Genomic DNA, 17,009 nt, shown 5'->3' with positions numbered 1-17,009 from the left:
ACCTCTAATGGCACTGGTACCCAACAGGGTGCCTCCATTTTGCCACGTGGATTTCACATGTTGTTCTTTGTTAGTGTTCCATTGAAGCAGAATTTTGACTCCCCAGTTACATGTGAAACCCTCCCATTGATACTAATTTTTATATTAAGTTATGGAGGAGAGATAGAAAAATCATAGGTGTGAGTATTCAGTCCTTATTTTCGCTCTACTTCCAGAAATGTCTTGTGGACTGTTTGGGTGTGGGGGGAAATTTGCTTGTTTGCATTTAGTAAGGCTGTGAAAAAAGTGTTTTTTTTTAACACTGAAGAACTATAGGGGGTAAACATTTCACTGGTATGCCTGGTGCCCAGATGAAATGTAGGTCAGCAGAATTATATATTAACCTCTCTGCTAACTTGCAAATCAGTGTTTTTTTGGTGATGGATGAATCCTTAAATACTGGATGATTATGAGATTTTCCTGTCTGCATCATAAACCGACTTCTTAAAAAAAATGTCCTTTGTGCTTCACTTGTTCAAAGCATTGCTTTAAAAAGTAACGAGGAAAATAGTATTTGCTACAGTCAGCAGATGGTTGTCACATTTTGTTTTCAGTGCTCTTTACCACTTAATTTTGTTTTGTTGCGACAGGAGAGGTTGCCAGTAAAGCATCTGCTAGAGCTTATGGCTCAGGACCGGAGCTGCTGCTGATGGCATACATTCAGAATAGCACTAATCTAAAATAAATGTTTAATAAGCAGCCCACTAAAGCACCTGGAATTTTGATACTATTTTTTTTTAATTCAATTGCTGCAGAAGATAATCAACTGGTTAGAAAAAATAAAGGGCACAGCTTTGATCTATAGAATATATGTGGTTTCACAGATTTAAAAATGCAGAGTTTTAAAATGTTCTTTCCTGAATTCCAGCTCATCAAGGTGCTGTACAAGACCAGCCTTACCAGCTGCCAGTGGAAATCGATCCTCTCATAGGTCTGTCACTTCCTTCTCTCTTTGCGATTCATTAAGCTCTGTATGGTGGCCCTGAAGTGTAGATTACGGTTGTTTTTCACTTGCTGGTTGCTGGGAATGGAATTTTCCTGATAAACCATTTGCATGCAAATTGGAATGCAATGAGCTGTGGCTATGCTGGTATTTCATCAACTCCCCCTCGTTGGTTTGCCTAATTTGAACAGGCCTAGGACGCGTGTCAGTGAAAATTAATATGGATGCTGTAATAATGTGTGATTGAGAATGTGCATGAAGTACTGTCAGGATAATATTGGATCTTTTCATCACTCAGACTTGTTGATGAGCAGGAGCGAGGCACGTTGTGATGAATTGGTGCACTGGTAATGTGATGGAGCTCCTTTGCTGAGGAAATTTTCATAATAACAGTGGGGTTCTTAACTGCACTGTCTTGTGAAAAATAAAACCATGGTGCCAGGGTTTCATCATTAAAGGAGATCAATCCTTTCTTCCTAGACCTGCTGTTCAGGCTGAGGGGATTAATGTGTAATTGCAAAGCGGTTTCAAAGTTGAAATATATTGCCCACTCCATTTTAGTGCTGAGATATTGGTATTCATTTTTCAAGGGTATTGCATCTTTTGATCAGCATCACTAGTTACATTTGTGCATGTTTTTATTGTATTAAAAAGGGGTGGAGGAATGTCTCTCTTTTATTTAATGACTCAGTGTAATAGATAAAATCGATGACTTTTCATAATAGAGATTTATTAATTTATGGAGAGCTGATTGTTTCTATTAGCATGGTTAGAGTTTGGTCGGTTCATTTCTTAAAGACCCAGCTTTGTGGAGTGCACACTTTGATTATAATTCAGGAGCCTGTAGCATGGCAAGTGGAACCGTAAACGTGATCAAAAAAAGAAAAGCTCAAACAACCAGGCCCCAAAATACAAACAGGAGCAAAGAAAACAGAGTTCTGTTCCCGGGGCCCACTACAGTTCTGTCAGACATCAAACTTAGCTCTGGTTTTTAAGCTGTTCGTTTCAGAATGGTAGTTTTAAGTGAAAAAGAAGTGAAGTGGACAATTTTAGAAGCACAGAAAAATCAGAGCAAAACTGAACTTGCCTGGACAGGTTAGAATGACAGGGCTGTCACCCAGGGAGAATTAATTTCAAAACTAATAAGCCTATCACACTAGAAACTGCATTGTATCAGTCTAGGTAGAGTCTGTTGCTGTGTAGCTATTTTGCTGGGTAAGCTCTCTGCTAATTCAATCAGGAACAGTGTGGGCATATTATCAGTTCCATTTTAAGGAGCTGATAAAATTAAAATGTTTTTCTAAAGTTTTAGAAATCAATTCCCATCTGAATGATGGAATAATTTTAATTTATAATTAAAATAAGGAGGACATGTGCTGTATCTCTTCTTTCTGAAATATATTTTATTAAAAAAAAAAAAAGTTTGGACCAGGAAATGTGTTCTGCTTTAAAACTTGCTGTCAGGTTGATCTTTAGATATAAATAAACAGCACAGCAAAAAACCCCAAATCACATTATGTCTGAATGGTGCTTTTTCTACATACTGTGTAGAACATTAGGAAGGAATATTTTTTTTTTTCATTTTTAGTTTTCATAATTTTAAAATTATCATTCAATTTTCAGGCTTTCCAAAATCATTTTAAGTTTTTCTTGGTATAAACACCCTAAAATTGCTCTTCACAGTTCTGAAAAATGGTTTAATATTCTCTTTGAACAATAGATCTTAAAATAGCCATGTGATTGCACTGGACACAGTTTAAAAGCTTTAAGGGTTTCTTTGTCACTGTTAAGTAGCATCACTGGGTACAAGCAAGTAATTACACAGATAATATTAAGGGGTCTTAATTGTGGCTAGACACAATGGAAATGGCACCTAAGAGGATCACAAAATTACACTTTTATGGTTATAGCAGGAATTTTGTTGCTGTCTTAGTCAAAAGGAGAGATTCCTGCTGTCCTCGTTTTCCAGTTGCACAGGAAGATGTAAAAGCAGCAATATGTTATCCACAGTGAATGTGTAGCTCTATAGTTTGTTGGGGGATTATTTGCCATTATTTTGTTCCACAGAACACTTCCCTGTGCATTTATGGTGTGGTGGGGTTACATTGTGGGTGGCCCCATTTTGTGGTACCCATGGAGCAAGTGGCAATACCTTGCCAAATTATTTGCTGCCCATATGGAGAAGACAGTATCAATGCTTTTAACATAGTGAAAACATAAGTAGATGAAGGATTTGATACAGAATAAATGGAATAAGTCCAGGTTTTAGGGAATAGTGGGTGCCTGAGAATGGAAAGAAAGTTAAAGAACAAGGAGCAAAGAGCACAAGACCAGGACAGAGACAGGTCCAGGGGAATACTTGGAATGTAAGTAGTTATGCTTCAAGCAGTTGGCAGACAAACCCAGGTTCAGGAGAACTTAGTTGCCTGGGATGGGAATCAGGTTCCCTCAGTAATGAAGTACATTTTAATTTCTTCCTATAGTGTAGGATTTCCATGATATAGAGAGAGACCCCTATATATACACACACACACATCAGTTCATAAGGGCAAAATGTAACATGAAAAGGGTTTAATAATTGATTCCTGTGGATTCACAATGCAAGATTATCTGGGGAAATGAAACAGCAGGTGATCAAAGTAGGATAAATATTTTCTCTCTACCCTATAGAAGATTGTGGAGATAAGCTCATTAATTTTTGTGCAATGTTCAACAAGGTGTGAAATGGTAGTGGTGTTTACTGCAGTTATTCTTTTTTCATTTACGATGCTTACAATTAAATACTACTTGCATGTGGTTTTGAAATCATGATTCTTTTGTCTGCTGTATTTGAGTCACTTATATATCAAATGTATATGTACTGCATTATAATTACCTTCTTTTTATTTATTTCTTAATTTTTACTTTCATATACTGGAAGAAGAGGGGGAGGGAGCTTCTTACATTTCTGTGTATTGTTCCTTTTTGCAATCTTTCACTTACATTTGTCAGCTGCATTTGACTAAAAGAAGGTATTTCTTCTATTTTAGAATATATACTACAAGGAATTAGCATTGTTCCCAGAAGTGTAATGAGTATTTTACAGTAAAAGTAGAAAGGAAATGTCTCTGCCACAACAAACGTGTAACAGCAGTGAGGAATAGTTTCAGTATGAACGTAGATTTCTAAAATGTGCTTTTGTTCTGTGAATGGGGATACTAAAATCTCTTGATTTGTGTTCAGCCAGCAATACAGGTATGCACAGGAGGCAAATCACTGACCTCTTAGACCAAAGCATTCAGGTACATTCCCAGTGTTTTGTCATCACCTCGGATAATCGTTACATCTTGGTCTGTGGCTTCTGGGACAAGAGTTTCAGAGTTTATTCAACTGACTCAGGTAATGTTTCTTTAAAATGTGGGAATAGGCTAAAAGATTTTTGTGTTCATCATCTACCTACTGTTTTAAATAAAGAAAGAATAGGGACCAGAAAGAGAAAGGGGAGTATGTATTTATTCCCCTATTAACAGTATTTGCCAAGTCTTTTCTTACCTACTGCTAATGTGTCGTATCATTTTGTTTGTGGAGTCATGGAAAATATTAATACAAGGAGCTCTTGTTTAGCCATAGCTCCAACTTTCAGATCAGTGTGACAGGCATGACTGTCCTTACACTGTAGTTTCCTAAAGTAAATGAGTTTTTGTGAAGCTTTGTGTACCAGGTGAATTAGTTGTTCTTAGAATGCATACTGGAATTTAACTCGGGCTGCTTTTCAGCACCAGAGAATTTGGATTTTTTCTGAGGAAATACAGGGAAGCACCACAGAATAAGAATGGAAGGGAATTCTTGAAAATCTGGTGAAAGAATCCTTCTGAAAGCCTTTGAAAGATATGCTATGATAGAAAAATAGATTTGGAGCCACTGAATTCTTTCATTTAACGTGACCTGATTGCCAGAATGGGTGGCAGCTAGATTAGTCTGTCAGCTGGCATGTATCCAAACTGTTGAAGACATGTATGTGTCATGCTAAATAAAAAAGAATCTTTGAATGCAAGAACTACAGGAATTTAAAAGCTGTGGACCTACAGAAAAAAAAAAAAAAAGCTATGATTTTTTTGCCTTTCATTATCTTATAATGGGCATAGGGATCTCATTGCGAGTACTTCTTTGGGATTAATGACCCGGTGTGGTTAATATGTGTGTGCCATCAAGCTTTCCAGTAGGTTATTAATCCCTGGGGAACATCCTACATGTTTGTCATCATTTCTTAAATATATGGCTTAATAGAGTTTTTCACACTTGGGAAACCAAAATGTTTAACAAAACAGGATGGCCTTTAATGAAAATCTGTTAAGACTAGATCTCGTGGCATATTTTAGCATATCTGTCATTTTTGCAATTTTAAAGCCTGAAGTATAAATGAGAAGTTCCATTTTCTTCATATTGACTGCCTACAATTCATTATACAGACATCTTGTCAGACCCTTCTTAGTTTAATTTTCCTATTGCTGAAAACAAATCTACATGAAACTGTGAGTTTAAAGGAGATCTTCAGAAAAGTTATCAGTAAAAAATACCTGGTGTATATTCTTGGTTTATGTGAATGGAGAACTAGTGCTTCTATGTCAAAAGATACATTTGACTTTAGACCTTTGGAAGGAACTTGTATGATTTTGGTCACTTTGTCCTGTGTCAATCTGAACTACAAATATCTCATCAAGTTATGTCCTGTCTGTATGCACCAGACACCTTGTTGCTACCATAACTAATTATGATATAACCCAAAATATGACTGTCAAAAAGATTTGTCTTCTATTTATCTCCTGTTTGTCAATATAGCAACTCGAGCTCTGACTTAAATCGAGTGATTTCAGATGCAGTTTATTTTGATTTTAATCAAAATCAGAATATAGTAGTGAAAAAATCTGAAATCAGCAGAACGCCAAGGGAAAAAGATGTAATTAATAATACACAATTGCAAGTGGTCACAAGTGATAAATTCAATTATATTTTAGCACTTACAGAAAAAGGGAACCTTTTTTCTATTATAATTTGGGTTTGTTTGTGGTTTTTTATTTAATAGGAAATACTTTAAACATAAATCATGGGTTTTTAGAAGAGCTAGTCTAGCAGGAACACAAGAAAACCTTCCTCCAGTAGTGAGAGTGATTTCTAGACAGCATTCAATTTCAGTAGTGTAGAGACTTGAATCTTATTTTTATTTTAATTATTCATAGTATATTTGTAATTATTAACTATAAAATTTGTTTTGTCAGAAAGGGATATCTAGGTGCATATGGTAAAGTTTGATATTACTGTATAGTGAGGACAAGTCAAAGGAAAGAGAAAATTAGTGAACTCTTAGGAGATGAATGAGATTTGTTTAAACCAATAAGAAAGAGCAAAAGTTTGTTTCTTGTTTTGATGGAGTAGATTGAACCTTAGCTTCATAACAGTAATGAAGTCAAACTCACAAGGCAGTGCAACTCCACAAACAACTGTCAAACAAATAGCCTTGAAAAATGTCTGTTTTCTAGATCAGACTCTATAAACACAGAATATAATTGTGAGAGAGATCTCTATAACTCAGCAATATTTATAGCATAAACCTGTGTTCTGAAAGTATAAATCACCTTACGTAGTTGAATACCTATGGCTATACATCTGAAAAATACATAATAACTAAATTATTCTCAAATCTCAGCTTTGTAATTGACTGCTTGAAATTTGAGGGGGAAACATACACTTGCTGAGGTGCTTTTGTATATTGCCAAAATAAGGTTATGTAGCCTGTGAGTGTTTTACTGCTCCTAGCTGTGAAGTTCAGTAACTTGTTCTGACTAAATCTGTTGACTGGTTAGCATCTGAGATGGGCAGGTGTAAATTTTTTTATTTGTATGGACTACTGCACTTTTTATATAAGTTCCCATCAAATCAGTAAAAAAATTAAAAAAAGCTACTCTCCATTATAGTTCTTGTCTTGAAACTTTTTTTTTTTAAATCAAGCAAATATTTCTAAAATGCTTCATAATATATTTAACTTGCCTTAGGAAGAATAAAAACATGGTTTTAAAACAATCAGTTTTCTGTGTTTCAGGTAAACTGATACAAGTAATATTTGGACACTGGGATGTTGTTACCTGTCTTGCTCGGTCTGAGTCCTATATTGGAGGAAATTGTTACATTCTCTCAGGATCTCGAGATGCAACCTTGCTGCTCTGGTACTGGAATGGCAAAACCAGTATCATTGGAGATAACCCAAGAGGTAAGCAAAGCCAAAACGGCCTGCTCTGTAAGGATGTTGTCTAAATGAGTGAACATGACATGATCTGCATGACAAAGATCAAAGTAGAGTGCTGGGGTTTGTTTTTTTTTTTTTGCAGTTGTGATGAGTTCTAGTTGAAAGAATTGAGGGTAAACAGTGCTTTGCAGCACAAGTAGAACCAATTTTTAAGGTTATAGGGTACTGAACATAAATATGTTTTCTTGTCACTAATTCAGTTGGGAAGGTCTCACTGCAGGAGTGAGAGAAGGGAATTCGGGTTTTGTTTTGTTTTGTTTTTTTATTTATTTCCTGCTCAGTCTCTGTCTCTTTCTCTCAGCATGATGATTTCATTAAATACCTGCATTTGAGTTTTTTAAAACAAAAAAGACCATATGTCACTCTACTGCAGACTGCAACCCATGCAACTGTAACCTTACCCCAGAGGCTGTCACAGCAGGACCTCTGCTATGGAGAGCCTTACGCTGCCAGTGAGTTTTACCTCCACTAAGGTCGTGGTCATGAGATGTGCAGTGGCCTGAGTAGGACACACAGGTGAAAGCAGGACAGACACCTGGGATGGACTAAAGGAATAAGCTTCATACTTTTTTTGTTTAACTCGTTGGTGAGGTGCTGTGTGCCTGATCCACGCTCTCACCTAATAGGTATTTTAATTGTTTCCATTGCAAGCAACAGTGCTCATGACATACAAGCAAACTACTAACCCTGCCCCAGCCTCATTCAGTTTTAACCCCTCCTTCCCCAAACACACTTTTTCCTTCCCAAAGAATTTAAACTTTTCCATCTTGCACTGTTTCCTGGGAAGCCCCATAGCTCTTTACTCTTGCACATTCTCTCTTTTAATGCACAATCTTCTATGGAAGACAGTGAAATTCTAGAGTTGTTCAGCCCTGTTGGGCCTGCATTAGATGTAACAGGGAAGTTAGAAACAGATCTTTTATTGAGACAGTTTCACTCCACACAATATTTTAATTCATAGTGCCCAAAACAAAGGACAAGGCAGAAGTGGAGCTTGACAAAAAAATAAGAGCCTTGGACACAGGCAGTGAGAGCTTACGGGTGTGAATAGTGGAGCACATCACAGCCAAGCAGTGGTCCTGTGCTCCCTGTTCAGCCAAAACGAAAATGTCCTGCAGAGAAGGGGTGAGAAGCTGTATATCTTGTTTGTCTTCAGACAAAATTTGTTAGTTTTTTCTGCCTTATGCTTAAGGTCCTCTCTGACCCTGTTTAAAATACTAAGAAAAACATACCTACTGTCTGCAAAGGACAAAATGGACATTTGGAAGACAAGAAGTATTGTTATACCCAATATATATTGGAATTACAACTGGAAGACAAATTTATATAGTGTAAAGAATACCTGAAATCTTACAATAGTTACTACGTCTTCCATACTCAATCTGTTACTCAACTAAAGTCACCTGAATTTGAAAAAAAGAGGTGGTTTGATCCTCCACACATATGTGAACTAATTTGAAAAAACCCAACTAATTAATATCCAAATAAATATCTGAAATTAACTTGCAAATTATTGGATATTGACTGTGAAAAATATTTTAAAATTCCACAACACAGAGAAGTTCAGTTCACACAGTGACTGAATCTTCAGGTAGGAGGATGAGGAGCAAAATCCTCCTATCTTTCCCATAGTCTGATTCAAGAGATGGGAGCTTTTCAGGGATGTGACTAGCAGAATTTGGTGAACATCTTTAAATAAATATGCCTTTGGTTGTGAATAGTTTATACGTAGTTTGCAAGCCATCAATTTAAAGAAAATGGAAACGCTGTATTATTTTTGCAGAGCTTGTAAACACCAAGCCTGTGAAAGGAACTTAAAAGCCTGACAGTCAAGTAAGCTTGTAAATCCTAAGGAGCAAAACTGCCCTTTTGAGGGGAAACCCCTAAATATTTTACTGATTTGAAGTGATGGACACCTGTAGGTGTCTCTGTATAGTGTTTTCTAGGCCTGCAAGTGCAGCCCATCTTTGTGGATTCCTACGCCTGTCCTGAGAAGTTCTTGTTGAGGATTTGCCAGGCGTGCCTGCTCTGTGAACAAGACCTTGAGGCTATAGGCTCCTTTCTGACCATAACAGATCACATGCTGCGATTTTGTCCCTGGTATCTAATTAAAATAGGTGGATTTTGTTATAACCTCTTTACTGTGTTCTCTAACACAAATTTCTAATGCATTAAAATTTAGCAGTCTTCAAAGTTAGTATTAGGCTATGTTGAGTAGTGTTTAAATCAAACAATAGCTGCCAGGTAGGTCTCCTTGTTTGCAGTCCTATTAAACTTGTACTTCTAGGCACATGCAATCACTACTGTGTTTACTGGTTGGCATTATGAAGGTTGGGTTGGTTTTTTTTCTTTTGATAGCGCATGCCTGGAAGCCTTTGTCTTGGAGTCTCATGGCAATATACATAGGCCTAGACATGTGTCTAGTAAAAGACAGCTCCTGCTTCAAAGAGATGGTAATCTACAGGGGTTAATTTTTCCCAGAAAGAGCTTTCTGTAGACATCTCTGTTCAGACTTTTTTTTTTTTTTAAGGCAGTAAAAAGAGCTGTTTCTGCTTAGTTATGATTTTGTCAAAAATGGAAAGCACCAGCAGACTTCTTGAGCCCTTGTATTGCAACTGTAGCTTCCCTCCTTTTGTGGGATGATAGATATTTAACTTGTCTGGTGTCTTTTTGTACTTGAAGTTTATGATTCTTTACCTCAAAATATTGTTTGTTTAATGCTTTCAGTTAGCACTATGCATTGGAATTTCAGATACTCTCAAAGTTGATACTTCTTTTTTTTACCTATTATCAGTAGTTCCCATCTTAAAATGACCTCACAGCAACATGCATCAAATGACACTGTACCAAATCACCATGCCTGAGTTGTTTCAACAAAAATAATCTAATACTAGAGCATATCTTTCCTCCTGTCAGACTACCTATTGCCTCTGATATACATCAGCCAGCAACTGGGCACCCAGTATTCCACAAGTTACTTTTTGATTTGGTTCTTTTGTTCTTTTATCTGGTTTCGTTACTTTAGGAAGCACTGAGCTCTTGATATCTGGCTGCATATATTCATGTTTTACAATTGTACTTAACTCAAGCTGAGAAGCCAGGTGAACTGTGGCATACATGATAAGTTGTTCTATTTCTGTTCCTCACCAAAGGCAATTTTCTGGCCAACAGCACTAAGTGGAAAAATTCTTTGCATTTTTGGTTTAACAGAAGAAATATGCTATTGAAATAGTTATTGTTTACATTCTTTAATTTTAGCTGTTAAGCTGACTTCCTAAAGAAATTACACCCATACAATCTCACTGTCAGTTTTTACACATAACTCTTGAATGCATTGCTCAGTGCAAACCAAACCTGGTGAATTTAAATCTTGAAGATATGAAATTCAACGTGGGATACAGCTGCTGGAAACTATTTTTATTCTGCATAAAACAGCTTGATTACATTTAGGTTAAGTCTTTTTTTCCTTCTCAAATTAAAACCTGAAATTCAAAAAAATATTTAAGCGTGCTCTTTGATCAAATGTAGGGTTTTTTCCTTCCTAATTTAATTGGTTTTGAAAATGTAGAAGCATGGCAGTGCTTCACTTCAGCAAACAGACCTTTTCTGATGCAGAAATATTTCTGTGGACAATTTCTGAGGCAGCCTAGGAATAATTCAGAACAGAGCAGAGAATCTTGAAATAGTTGTGTCCTTTAGAATAGCCCTGAGCCATTTTGTGTTGACATTACTTAGCATAATTTGCTGTGGGGATGTGAAGTCACTTCGGAATAGCATAAAGGGCTCTTATTTTTCTCTTCATGGCCTGTGGCTTGCTTTGGGGAGGTGAGAGGGAGAGGATGTAGCCCTTCCCTTGGTACCCCTGTGTGAGCAGGGTTGGCTTTTGCATGTTTAGAATTTCTTAGCTCAGCAAGTTCCCTCTTGGGGAGGTGGCACTGTGCTGCAGGACTTGTGCTCCTGAGTGGGGTGGTAGAATGTGTAGAGGATCCTGGGAGGATTGGGCTTGAGGAAACTTGCCTTGGTTTGCATTTGCCCAGCCTAATGTGCTAGAGGGGAGGTGAGAAGTGGGGGGTGAGGGTAGGAACTTGAGAAAAAAGAGGAGAGAATCATTTGCATACAAATGGTGTGCATCACTTTCAGATCTCACTCTCCCTTTGAAGCTCAAGTGGCAACTCTTGGTGTGGGACATTTCCTAGGCTGAGGGATTGCATTTTACTTTGTAATCACAGAACCACGGGAAACAAGGCAGGCAGGAGCTTTGTTCACCTGACCTCTTTCTTCTCTTTTCCCAGAGCAGGCTTAACTGCATTAAAACCATTCTCCAGTGATGTTTGTTCAACCTCCTGTTAAAAGCTTTGGCAAATATATTTTTGGGCCTGAGAAGCCCCATCATTAGCAGTCTTTTCCCAGTGCTCAGCCTGGTATCCAGGTTGCATTCTATCATTTCTATATATGTATTTATTCTTTGTGTAGGGAGCAGATTATTTTTTTCATCCTTGCCAAAACTTCCAGTTATTTGGATTACCCTGACCTGCAGTTTCTTGCTTCTAGATTTAATAACACCTTTTTCTGAATGTCTTTTGCCATAATTCATGTTGTTCTAGATTTCTGGGGTTTTTTGTGGGTGCTCCTCTCCTCCTTAGCAGTTTGTCTTCCTCAAAGCAGACTCAGCAATGCAATTGAAGCCTTTTCAGTATTAAGTAGAAAACAGCCTGGTTTACAGACCAGTACATTTCATGTCCCCTTGGGATATCTGTTTGTTTCAAAACAGCACGACAGTCTTGATTCTTTCAGTCAATGAGCCAAAAGAAATTTCAGTCTTTACTGAAGAACCACCATCTATTCAGCACTTTCTCCTCCTCTCTGCAGTTTTGCTGTAGAACCTTTTCTTTAAACTTGCTGAACTGTATTCTTTTTAGACTGTTTCTCCAATTTGTCAAACTCATTTTGAATTCCCATCCTGTCCTTCAGCAGACTTGCAGCAGCTCATGTCTGCAAATGTATTTTGCAGTCTTATCCTATCAAATCAGTCATTAAAGAAAATAGATAGGACACAGTTCAGGAATGCCCATCAATACATTTACCATTTTGACAATGAAAAGCTTTCTGAAAATAGCTTTTCAACTGGCCTTTCATCTGATGTATAGTAGCATCTTCTGAAGATGTGCTCTCCTATTTTCCTTAAGAAATTACCCATGTGAAACAGTCCCAGAGTCCTTGCTAAAGTAAAAATACAATATGTATCTCTGAGCACAGGTTACTCAGCCATTGCAAGAAAAAGATCCCTTTGACTTGATTTGTTCATAACAAATCCAAATTAGCTGTTACTCATCACCTGGTTTTCTTCTAGGAAATTATGTGTGGGAGGTTGTATTTGTGTATATAGATATAAATATTCTGCCAGTATTTTTCTGTATGTTGGGATTTAACAGACTGCTCTCTAATTTCTCTATTTTCCTTTTTCTGCTTCTTAAAGACCACAAGACTTCCTTTTAGAGTGGCAGAGCATCGCCCAGTAGCCATAAAGCAACAATTACAACTTTGGGATAATGTAGTTTCATTTCCACGGTATCTTCAAACCAGTATTATCAGGCCAGTTCAGTTCCAAACATTTACCTCATGTAAAGTCAAATTTTTTATTGAAAACTTTTACTGAAATGCTGTTAAGTGGATGGCATAATCTACAGGCACTGCTTGCTCTTAGGAACAGACCAGCTTCTCAGGAAGACTTCACATATTCCTTGTCTTTGTAAAAAGGTTGTGATTCCTGATGTTATTGTTGAGTACTTCTCATTTATGCTTGGCTGTAATGGTGTTGTTCCTCCTTGTTCATACATTGTGTCTTAAAATGCTTTAGAAAAATCTCAGTTATTGTGATCTTTCTGCCTGACTTTTTTTTTTACAGTCACTGGAGAAGTTTCAGTTGTGCCAGCTTGTATGTTCTTTTCTTCCTTATCCTTTTTTTTTTTTGTTTGTTTTCCTGTTGAAAACCAAAAACTTTCTTTTTTTCTGTAGACTTGACTTCCGATGAGATATTACAGAATGCTGTTCTGTATCTACTGAATACTTGAAAAAATGAGCTTGTTGTTCTTTCCCCTTATAAAGAATATTTTACACTCACATCTTCATCACTTTCACATCATTTCTTTTTCACACCATGTTTTGGTCTATTTTGTGGTATTGGTTATAATTACCAGTCATCTCTAGCTGCTACTAGAAATGGTCATCTAGAGATGTTGCTACAAGGTCATCTCTAACTGTTGCTTATATATTAAAAATTGTCACTGAATTGCTTACTACACATAAGCTTGTTACATTCTTTACCCAACAAATGGAATATCCCATTTTGTCCAGTCCCCTTTCTTAATAATCCCTCATAAAGAAAGATAGAGGCCAAGCAGATTAGCAAAACTCAGGAAGTGTTTTGATCTTTCTTTCCATGCATTTAGTTTCTTTGGATGTACTTTCTTGGACAGTTGGCTTAAAGTGGTGAATTTTAATTTTTAGATATTGTTTATGCTTATAAAATGTGCTTACAAAATGGTAGGCATTTCCATGGTCAAGGTGAAGAGAGAGCATTTTTTGCTTTTCTTGCACTGTATCTGTGGAATATTGAAGAGACTGGTCTGATGTTTTCAAAATATCTATACATTTGTTCATAATTTTTTTTTCATACATCTACTTCAGATATTGTATTTGCTTAATGAAATAAAGGCTTCACCAATACAAGTTTTCAGTGCTAATGAAATGCAGAGTCTGTGTGTAACTCTATTACTACAACTTGTGCTAACGTGATCTCTGCTGAGTTATTGCATTGATCTTCCACACATATGTGAATAAAACAAATTATATTACCTCTTTTATGTTATCCCATAAAACTAGATGTTACTCTCTGTGTCTATCACATTTGCATTACAAGATTATGGAGATGTTTTCTTTGCATAGTTTTATATTTTTAGAGGGTACTACCTTTAACTTTTCTGAAGTTTGTTAAAGAATTAAATGCTTTTAGTAGTGTAGCTGTGTACCAGGGCACATGTGTGAATGGGAGCACGAGTTTGTATTTAAATCAGTTGCTAGATTTAAATGAGATTGAATTGGGAGGATTATTGGAACACTTTTACTGTTGCTAACATGTCGAATATCAATGTTTTAAAATACATAATATTTTCAATTTATGAAATATGAAATCTCAAAATTTAATCACCAGTTTCCTGCCTTGCTGAAGAGCAGTCTTGCTGCAATCAAAGCTACTTTAAAAAGAAACTGTGTTTTGTTTGAGTTTTTGACACATGGGTAATGTCATAGGTAATGATTTCTTTGTACTCAGAATTTCTTTGTACTTTGTATACACCAGTCCTGTAAACCTGAATTCTATGAAGATTTTCATATGTGCTCCCCTCTGTATACAGTGAATGGTCACACTGATTTCAAGCAGAACGTGTATCTGCTGTTGACTTTGTAGCAAAAAACCTTCTTTGCCTTGTTCCCCCATCCTTATCCTCAGCTTGAATTCACTTTCATCGAAGTTCAACTTCCTGCATGATCTGGACTTTCAGTTTCAAATTGAATTATAATAGAGAACATTAGTCCACATTTTTAAATGATGCTTAGAACATATGTATTTATTTTTAATGGTAATGGTTACTTCATAAAAATAATAAAAATAATCAGAAGTAATTTGTATTACAGATTCTTAAAAAAATTATTACGAAAGTCTTCTGTCAATCTTCCCTTGGCCATTTATCATTCTAAGTAGTAGGGGTATCAAAACGTCCATAAATTAGTAATCATGCTAGTAATGGAAATTCTGCTACTACTGTTAATTTCTGTCAAATGGTGGCCTATAATTATAGCTAAAAATTTGTAAAATATGTTCAAAATTGCTGCTGCTATTGAGGCAAAAGATGTGATTGACTGTAGTCAGTCTGCTAAGACAAGAATATTGCTCTGTGATAGTAGAGCACGGAGAATTTTAAACAATCTGCCTGTGCTTCTGCAGGTGTTAAATAGCATGTTTATTTTTACCCCTACACACCTTATATTATTGTGTGAGTTTTAAAAAAAAGCCAGTAAATATTTCAGTCTTATTCGAACACTTTTTAACTGCAGATGTAACAAATAATCTTTGTTGTGCAAAAATGGCTGGACAAAATAGCACAATATTGTACATAAAGCAAGAATCCTTTAGCACCATCTGCTGACACTGCACTGAAAGCTGATCTTGGGACTCTCCTTAGCACTGCCTTGTAGAATATTTTAAATATTTGCATTTCCACATATTTAATGGAACAAAAAAAAAAAAAATCACTTGTAGTATTGTTTTAATTCTTTTAAAAGTGTACAATGATAAAATATAATGTGAATTTACGGTTAACTTGCAAACTGAAATAGGTCAGGAATTTTTTGTTAAGTGCTACTGTAAAATGAAATGGAATACTTTTTTCTTTTTTACTAGAGCTTTTGCAAGGTCACTATTAAATTTATCCATTCCTCGTTTTAAGTCAACTTCAGTAAAATTGGTGTCACAGAGAATACCCACAAGGCTTAGAAAAGTGCATCTGTAACATGTTTTGAAAAGGGTTGTGACCCCTAAATATTCTTCTACCTAATGTTTACTGCATTATTTGATGTTAGCCTTGGAAGGTTCATGAAAGCTTAATGGACAGAGGCCCTGATGCTGTAGCTGGTTCTGCATTTCTCTGTGTATTCACTGAGAACTGTTCTGGGACAGTCTGCAGGAATCTAGAACAGAGCCTTGAATGGTCCAGTTCCCAAAGGTCCCTGTAATTTCCTTCTTAACCTGTAACACATGGATACCTCAAAGAGGTTGAGGCTTCATTCCTCTCCCTGGAAATCCCATCCAAAATGAATCACATCTAAATGATGCTTCTAGCCTCCAAAAATTTAAACTGGAAAAAGATGGGATGTAACAGGTGGATGAAATCTGGTGTATATTGAAATATGCAATGATGCTGCACAAGCTATTTAATTTTGTATTTATATAATGCCAACAAAGTCATTTCTAGATAGGTCTGAGGACAACGTCTTCATTGAGAAAAAATTGCAATAGCATTCACCTGATGGTTTGGAAAGTATTTAAGCAGTCATAGTGATTTGGTGGCGATTTTGGCACCTAAGTTGGTGTGCTATAAATATTTGTTTTGGCTCAAAGTATGTGTTAAACACAGCATCTGTATCATCCTTGTTTTCAACTGGCTGAGAAAGTTTGTGTTCCAGGTTTTGTCAGAGTAAGTGAAATTTTAGAGTGAGTTCTGAGGCACAATCCAGATGCAAGTGGAAGGGAGTGTGTATTTCGAGACTAAAAAAAGGAAAAGGCTTTGGATGCTGCTTTTTTGGCAGTATTCAGCTTCAGGTGTCACTAAAACTATATGCATTCAAATCTCCAGAAGGATAAGGATATTTAGTGCTTCATGATGTAGTGCAGACCTTTGGGTTCCAGGCAAAACAATGCTATATTTACAACTTGTAACTAATAGTTGATGTGGTAAAGGGAATTATATTCATATGGTAAATGAATGCAACCTTAATGTCCTCCATATGCGTAGTGGTGGGATGAGGTACTAATATATCACATTTATTTACCTGGTTTGGTTGCTGGGAAAAATAACCATTCAGTTCAAAGTCTATACTATATAAGACAGAACAGTGTAGTGCAGAAGATAAAATAATTTCTACTCTAGAATGAAATTGCTGAATTAAATGTTGCAAAAATCATTTGTCAAT

General features: G+C 36.4%; 1 protein-coding gene across 5 annotated transcripts in view; it reads left to right on the top strand.

The window, feature by feature from the left end:
* The window catches only part of LRBA (LPS responsive beige-like anchor protein), a 387,071-nt gene that overhangs the window by 350,980 nt on the left and 19,082 nt on the right, over window positions 1-17,009 (top strand). For all 5 annotated transcript variants that reach the window (XM_008500801.2, XM_030450868.1, XM_030450869.1 and 2 more), the window contains 3 exons: window positions 908-970; window positions 4,205-4,360; window positions 7,059-7,226. In XM_008500801.2, coding sequence (XP_008499023.2) covers window positions 908-970; window positions 4,205-4,360; window positions 7,059-7,226 — 387 coding nt within the window. The remainder of the gene's footprint in view (window positions 1-907; window positions 971-4,204; window positions 4,361-7,058; window positions 7,227-17,009) is intronic.

The sequence above is a fragment of the Calypte anna genome, chromosome 4B (genome assembly GCF_003957555.1).
Source record: "Calypte anna isolate BGI_N300 chromosome 4B, bCalAnn1_v1.p, whole genome shotgun sequence".
NCBI lineage: Eukaryota > Metazoa > Chordata > Aves > Apodiformes > Trochilidae > Calypte > Calypte anna.
Note: the sequence above shows the minus strand (reverse complement) of the source record. Positions and strands in the feature narration are given on the sequence as shown.